The 8,001-nt window shown below is 30.7% G+C and overlaps 2 protein-coding genes across 4 annotated transcripts in view; one reads left to right on the top strand and one right to left on the bottom strand.

Annotated features, from left to right (window-relative positions):
* Nucleotides 1-324: 324 nt before the first annotated feature.
* Nucleotides 325-1,950, top strand: LOC108747222 (surfeit locus protein 6 homolog). Its single transcript, XM_018484579.1, has 4 exons — nucleotides 325-496; nucleotides 595-639; nucleotides 887-1,389; nucleotides 1,624-1,950. Exons 1-4 carry the CDS (start codon nucleotides 379-381, stop codon nucleotides 1,834-1,836), a joined length of 879 nt encoding a protein of 292 aa, XP_018340081.1. The 5' UTR covers nucleotides 325-378; the 3' UTR covers nucleotides 1,837-1,950.
* A 569-nt stretch (nucleotides 1,951-2,519) lies between these two features.
* Nucleotides 2,520-8,001, bottom strand: part of LOC108747230 — a 35,263-nt gene continuing 29,781 nt past the window's right edge. For 2 of the 3 annotated variants that reach the window (XM_018484605.1, XM_018484588.1), the window contains exons 4-5: nucleotides 6,297-6,465; nucleotides 2,562-2,638 (exon numbers count right to left, since the gene is read on the bottom strand). In XM_018484605.1, coding sequence (XP_018340107.1) covers nucleotides 6,320-6,465 — 146 coding nt within the window. In that variant the 3' untranslated portion in view covers nucleotides 2,562-2,638; nucleotides 6,297-6,319. Of the gene's footprint in view, nucleotides 2,639-6,296; nucleotides 6,466-8,001 lie in introns of all 3 variants that reach the window. The other variant, XM_018484597.1, reaches the window with a different exon arrangement.

The raw sequence follows: 8,001 nt of genomic DNA, 5'->3' as shown, positions 1-8,001 counted from the left end.
TGTTGCGTTTTTCTTGTACAAAATCAGAATGTTAAGAATAAATTCATATAAAAAATATGAGAGAAAAGAGAAAAAAATAAAAGAAATTCACAACAAAAGGATTTGTATGTAAAAACCCAAAATGTAAAATTTGTATATAAAAATTTGAAAAAAATATTTTCTTAATTTGCACAACGTAAAATAAAAGAATTGATAAAAGATAAAAAAAGATTCTATTTCTATTTTTAATTTTATTTTTAACTACGTTCATAAAAAAATATAACTGCGAATCTTGAATCTATTTTATTTACATATTCAAGGTTGGTAACATTGGGTAACATAACCTATATCATAATTATTTACATATTAAGTTAAGCACACGTGAGTTTGGGAAAGAAGATGCAGTTAACAATGTCGAAAGGATTTAACAAAGAGGAAATACGTAAAATGCTTCAAAAAGAAGAACAATTTATTTCACATATATTATCTATAATGCCCGTGTCGGCGTATGAATTAGGTGAATATAATTTTTTATTAGGAAATATAAAATATGTAAAGAATTTTTTAAAACAATGATTAAATGTATGTAATAATATATTTCATATTTTTATTTAGCTGAAAAAAATAATCCAACGAAGGAAGAAGAGCCTACAAAAAAAGGTTATCTCTTTGTTTATTTGAAAGTATAAATCTTGCAGAATTCGCTCTATTCAATTCTTAACCAATGATATTCTATCTACATTTCTATTTTGTAATATATAAGACATAGTAACAAACATTGTAATTATTTTAATGATAATATTTTTTGTTTCAAGAAAGTTTGCATTTTTTCCGTTTATTAAAAGAAATTTTTATTCTCTATGAATTTTATTGATGACTTTATTTTTTACTGTATTTTCCATTGCAGTGAAGAATTTTGCTATACCAGGCAAGAAAACTAAAAGAGCACAGTCCTTTAAAGAATTACATGCAAAATTGGAGGAATTAAAGGGTGTAAAGAAGTTGCATTACAAACAGAAACTTCTTAAAAAAACTTTGAAAAATAAACTGAAGAAGAAGACGAAGAAGGAAGAACGTTTATTACAGAGAAAGCTTGCTAGGATAGAACAAAATAACGCCGATGGGAATAAAATAAAGACGGAAAATGAGGAAGTTCCAAAAGTGCCAAAACCTAAACCAGTTTTCAATTCGGAAGGTAAAATGGTGTTTAGCAAATTTGACTTCTCTGAGATTGGCGTAAAGAAAAAATTACCTAAGAGTCAGAATGATCCTAAAAAGATGTTACAACAACTACAACAAAAAAAGGAAAAATTAAAGCAATTAGAAGATTTAGGAGATAAGGAAGAAGCTGAAGACATTAGAGAGAAAGATGCATGGAAATCTGCATTGGCAAAAGCATCTGGTGAAAAGGTGTGTACTCACCTTATTGTATCTAAAAATTTATTTTTTAATATCACAATGTCTAACAAAATACATAATTGGTTTTATTTTATAAATATCTTACATTCATTTTTTTGTATTAGCTAATTTTTTTTATAGTGTAATATATATTGTGAGTTTATCATTGTTTGTTCTTCATATATATATATAAATGTTTTCTACATTTTCAATGCATTTATATTGTTCAATGCACTTATTTGACAGGTTAAAGATGATCCTGATTTGCTGAAACGCACTATAAAACGGAACGAACAGAAAAAGAAATACAGTGCAAATAAATGGAATTCCAGGATAGAGAACGTACAGAAATCTATGCAGGAAAGGCAAGAGAAGCGACGAGAAAATATTATGAAAAAGAAGAAGGAAAAGAAACAGAATAAATTGAAAAAGAAAGGACGCATAATGCCCGGATTATAACAGTCGATTATTTACATAGCTATAATTGCAAATTGACTTTGTAAAATTTGTGTTATTACGTATCCTGGACTGTTGAAAATCATTCTATTCATCAATCTGATATAGGAAGGCAGATATCATGTTATATTTTTGGTTTAATAGAATAGTTGGATGTTCATAAAAGCGTACATTTGTGTACAGTATCAATCTTCATAATACATTCACGAATAATAACTTTATTCATGTAATTTCATTTGTACATTAAAAATCTGTATTTACACTGATATATTAGTATTGTAGACCAGCTACTTCCTACAGTGATCGCGTACGTTTTGGATTTTAACTATCGTGTAAAAAGCTCCACTCGCAAATATTACGAGCAAATAGTACAAAATTTCACGTTGGTCGTAATGTTCATAATGTTGCGGTATACATGCATACGCACACATTCACACAAAAGGAATACGATGCTCTACTTTTCGAACATCATTTTGTTGTGAATTTTGTTTTATTATTTACTTCTCTTGACATTAAAGCATTGTATATTTTTCTGATATTTCACACAGTCATTATCGCGATATGGTAGTGCTTGAGTAAAGATGTCCAACTTTCTTCCGATGCTCCAAGAGACATTTTCAGAGAGGCCGGTCAGTAAATGATAGGCAGATCTAGGACGAGACTTTTGATATAACTGCCGTCTTCCACCTCCTGCTAGGTATCTCCTAACGCCGCAGAGACCGCATTAGCGTGTGTCAAAGCTGTCCACAGCGGACTATGATCCACAGGCAACGGCACCGCCAAAGATTTCGATGGTCGTGGAGACCTGTAAAAATGGAATAAATGCAACCATATCTGCAAAACACACTAACATTTTACGAAGACTTTAATTAGTTTGGACTTTCTACAAGACATAATCTCGAATATTCAGATGACTTCAATACAGTATGGAGACATCAGATTAGTCTTGATTTTCTAATAATCTGAAATGATCAGATTAGTCTCATGATCACTTTAATCTCATAAACATCTGTATAACGCGTAAAAAATTGATATATTGGTCAATCGTTTTACTTTATTCTTAAATTTAGTAATATTTTATTTTTTACTTTGTATATATATTTTAGGCTCTTGTTTTATATGATATTCTATTATATTCTTATACATGCTCTCGACAAAAAAGTTTTATTAACAAAATATATTGAAAATATAAATATTTATCAGTTATAAAATTGTCAGATTTAATGAATATTTGCGAGGAGAGTAGATAGGTGGTAGAAATTAGCATATATCGATATTTTTTATTTAGTAAAGGAATCCCATTCTGAAGAATTTTAATTTATTTTATCCATGTATAATATTCATTTCTACCAGTATAGATTAATTTTAATTTTATCTTTTCCTAATTCTTAGAACTAGAAAAAAAATAAAAAGTAAGTTAAATCGAGATTAAAGTTAATCTACGTTGGCAGAAGACATTATTGGACATTATTGAATAATTCGAATCGAAAATTGCGCCCTTTTCAATATTTGAACTGTAAACGTCACAATTGCGTCGACCAATCAGCGTGCTTGTACGTAATATGTACGTTACGTGCTAAACGAAAGTTGCATTGGTAAAAGTGAATGATATGACGATTGCGGTTTGTCGTGATTTTTTGGTCCGATGAGTTTTCGCGAAAATCAAGTCCGAGCATGTCGTTTTCTTGTTAAATGGCAGTCTAGTCTGATTTTCGTTCATTTGAACGAAGCATCGATCGAATCGGTTAAGGCTCGTAGTTAGGGCAAATTGCTAATGTATATAGCTTCGCCATTCAATCCACGATTAATGCGATTGCTTTCGGCACAAAGCTCCAAGGTGAGATATCTCGTTCTATTAATTCTGGTATTAATTTGGCCGTATTCTTGTTATAAAAAAAATTACAGACTTATTGCTCTCATTAAATAAATACGAGCGAGGGACAAAAAATCATCCCGGTTTCGAATACTTTCGACGTCAAAGGAAAGGAAAGGGGGAGGAAAAAATACTTTGGCGTCATTATATTGTCGTAATTATTTTATTAGATACCGGCGTTGTCCAATCAGCGCGTTTCTCCTACGAGTCGCATAACTCAGATAAGTTCAGATTGCTAACGGAAGGAAGAAGGAAGAAAACGCGGTGTCGGGTGACCAATTTCGCAATCTTTATTCGATATATTTGTTTCGAGAAATATCTGAGTCCGTTCGCGTTGCGGTTACCATTAGTGGTAGCTAGTTCGATTTTCGTCTAATCGATCTAATAAAGCATCAATCGCTTTCGTCAATCGGTTGAGTCTCGTATACGCAAGTTGGCGCAATTAATGCATGTAGTTCGCTGTTCGCGGCCATTATAGAATCAGCCTCGACTAACGCAATTGCCTTCGGCACGAAGCTCGTAGGTAAAATAATCTTTATTAATTTTAGAAGCGTATTTTTGTAAAAAAAAAATTGACTTTTATTCTCAGAACACACAGAATAATAATTAAGTCATGATATCATAGAACGTCATCATATGTCGTTTGATAATTAAAAATGAATTTATAAGTGATAAATAACATCACTACATGTGACAATGTCTCTGTGATCTCGGGAAAAAAATGTTATATATGGGGACATATTTTATATAATTGTATGTAAAATATGTCAGTTTTTTATATAATTATATATAATAATATATGAAACATTTTTTCCCGGGATATTAATATGATTTCTGTGTCCTGTTTGCTCTTATTGAATGGTTGAGGAATAAAAATATTCCGATTTTCGAGACTATTTTTGACGCCGAAAATGAATGGGAAAGAGGAGGAGAAAAAAAGACGCCTAAGTTTTGGCACCACTGTAATTATCTTAAGTACAAGCGTCGTTCAATCAGTACGTTTTTCCTACGTTATTCGCGTAATTCAGATAAATTCAGATTGCTAGCGAAACGAAGAGGAAGAAATAAGAGAAATGCAGTTTCGTGTGACGCGCGCTCGAGTTTTCGCGAATTATTATTCAATTATACGCGTTCTCTTCGAGAAATATCGAGTTTGTAATTGCATTGCAGGTGCTGCTAATTAGAGAGCTGTTTGATTTTCGTCGGTCTAACAAGTTTTTAAAGGCAACGCGCAATTGCTAGAGAACACAGACGTCATCATTCGCATTGTTTATTCTCGATCGACGCGACTATTGTCGGCGTCACAGATAAGATTTTATTAATTTTCAAATTGCACTTCTGAAAGAAACATTAATTTGTATTTCATTACGTGTAATAAAAAGTTATCCCATACGGTTTTGAGAAAATTTACGTCATGGAAGAGAGTCGGGGGAGAAAAAGTCATAAAGTATTTTGACTGTTTCTTACGTTTAACGGGGACTAATCAGCGCATTTCTCTTAAATCGATTCGCGTAATGCAGATAAATTTATATTGCTGGCGGAAATACGGAAAGAAAAAGCGTAAATGTAATTTCGTGTGATGCTCATGGATTTTTGTTGTTTTTTATTCGAACGTTCTCTTTTAAAAACACCGAGTTTAATTGCATCTTGAGGGCCGTTAATTAGCAATCTGATTTTCGTTGATTCGAAAATTACGACAAATAATTCATGAATTTTTCCAGGCTTGTGTGCAATTATTACGCCATTATTCAAATTGCTTCTCGATTGGCGAGATTGCTTTTGAAATAAAGACTCATAGGTGAGATAACTTTTTATTCATTGTAAAACGATGCTTTTGTGAAAGAAATATCAATTCGAAGTTAATCAGAAATTTTTATCACGGATGAATATGAGGGCAGAAAAATGAGAAGTCATTAATATAAAAAATTCTTGGCGCAAAAAAAAGGAAGAGGGACAGACGTTCTAATCTGGAGCAGTCAACAATAATATTGTATAATTGTAACTTATGTTTTACTATATTTTAACTATTAATATTTTAATTCTGATTTTAGGTGTAGCTGTTGTCCAACTAGCATCTTTCGCGTTCACGAGTCATATAATTCGAATAAAAATTCAGTTTGTAAAAGAGAGAAAAGAGGAGAGTTTATAGAAAAAAATAGATAAATTAAAAAAGAAATATAGCTTTGTACAACGCGTAATCTAATTTCTTGTAATCTTTCAGCCACTCATATATATTTGTTGTAAAAAATATAATTCTGATTGCGTCGCGTTATTGTTAATTAGCGAACAAGTATCATTTTTATTGTACGGTATTAACAAAGTATTAGTTGCTTAATCCGCAAATTGATGGATGGAACTCGTACACAGTTATTAATGCATAAAGTTTCACTATACAAACTTTTTATTCGATACAATTATTTTCTCTACAGCCGTTCGTAGATGAGACATTTCTTTTTTATTAATTTTAAAACTGCATTTCTTGAAGAAAATACTGATTTGAAATTAGAGATTCGTATCGTGTAATTAGCAATATTTTTATGAAAATTTATGAATGGGGCGGGATAATTTTAACGTATCTCATCGTTATTACCTCGACAGTGCCAAAGCCGGATGCTAGTCAGGACTACTTAATTCGAGAGCGGTGCTCTGCTCAGGATCTGAACGCTCCTCGACGACGGTGTCCAACTCCAGGGATGAGAAGGCTCGGGACTCTCTATCACCTCTTAAGGACACGGTACGTGCCGGTCGATCAATGCCAGCTGCGAAGATGCCAATAACATGTAAGTCGTATTATTAAAAAAATGTTGATATCATTTTGTTTGAACACATTCGCACTATCAGAGTTGTAAGTTTTAACAATTTAAGAATATCATTTCAGGATTCATTATTTATATTAAAGACAAGACACGAATGTGTTTAATACGAAGCAAATTAAAACATTTTCCTTCTTTTTATTCGTGTTCTTTGCTCTGCTTGCGATTATTGAAATTCGAAGAATATCCACTGGCGGAAATTTGATTTGCCATTGATAAAGCTTTTGACATTGAAAATTTCTACTCAAATTAACTACAAGAATCTCTAAGATTCCTAATTGGCTAAACTAATTTACGTACAAACGAACCATGCAATCTAATATAGCTTCAATTTTATTTTTTTTTTATCTAATCTAGGAATAAAAAAAACGTTGCGTCATTTTCATAAAATAAAAATGGAAATAAATAAAGTTTCCTAATATGTCAACTATTCCAATATTTTTACTAAAAATCGCATATTGAATAATATTAATATTATCTCATTCTTATACAAACCTAATTATATTCTAACTTGATTATCCTATGGCATTATACAAGTCACAAGCGCTGGCACATTAGATCAAAAATATATTCTTTTTTCAAATGCTAAAGAAATTGCTGTAAATTATATGTTACATCCGAGCAAATTTCTAAGAATCGAGCGATGCTATTAACTACGTTGTATTTTACCTAAATCCTCTCTCGATGCTGTGCTTGCCAACACAAATAAACCTTTCAGTGCGGATTATTTTGTACTATATGATTTTATTCTATAAATAGACATGCATTCCTTTATATGAAAAAGTGAAAGTTACTTTTAAAGGGTAAATATTTAGATAACTGATTTAAGCTTACACTGTATGTAAAATTTAATCCTCTTTAACTTTAGAATAGGGAGAGTTTCCTGATACAATAATTAATTAAATCGATTTAACCTCTCTGTGTTAAAATTTTTTCTTTTTTGTTTGTTTCGATGCACGTAATAATTGTATTCTCATTTAGGAGAATAAATTTTAATTGCAGAAAGATATTTAAATGAGAGAAAACAAATAATTAATAAATGTCGCATGTCACAATAATATGTGTATTCATGTTGTGATATTTTCGATAAATTTTCAACTGACTTTAATTCTTTGCGCAAACTTCTCTTAACATAAATGCAACAATAAAATCCGGATTTGTTAAATTACTTTAAGCAATTATAAAAGCAGCCATTCTTATGCAAAGATGCCATTCTTAAGCTCCAAAGATACGATAGAAGATAAGAATAGATAATAAAATCTTATTTTTCACTCTAAAGTTTTATATACATAATAATTGAATATTTATTCATAATTAATTCAATATTTAATCATTAAAATAGACATTAAATCAACATTAAAAATTATGAAATAGTGTGAAAACAGATGCTATTTGATTAAATTATGATAAGAAAAAATCAGGTTTAAAGTTTTCCAAAAAATCTACAGGTAACATTACATGTAGATTTTTTGAAAGAAAAGA

Source organism: Trachymyrmex septentrionalis, unplaced genomic scaffold, assembly GCF_001594115.1.
Source record: "Trachymyrmex septentrionalis isolate Tsep2-gDNA-1 unplaced genomic scaffold, Tsep1.0 scaffold107, whole genome shotgun sequence".
In the NCBI taxonomy this organism is placed as follows: Eukaryota; Metazoa; Arthropoda; class Insecta; order Hymenoptera; family Formicidae; genus Trachymyrmex; species Trachymyrmex septentrionalis.
Note: the sequence above shows the minus strand (reverse complement) of the source record. Positions and strands in the feature narration are given on the sequence as shown.

What these genes read in the sequence shown, in the direction of transcription:
- LOC108747222 (XM_018484579.1), top strand. Translation starts at nt 379, where the DNA reads ATGCAGTTAACAATGTCGAAAGGATTTAACAAAGAGGAAATACGTAAA. An exon ending in CGTGTCGGCGTATGAATTAG is followed by an intron (nt 497 to 594) that starts GTGAATATAATT and finishes ATTTTTATTTAG; the next exon opens with CTGAAAAAAATAATCCAACG. An exon ending in AGAAGAGCCTACAAAAAAAG is followed by an intron (nt 640 to 886) that starts GTTATCTCTTTG and finishes TTTCCATTGCAG; the next exon opens with TGAAGAATTTTGCTATACCA.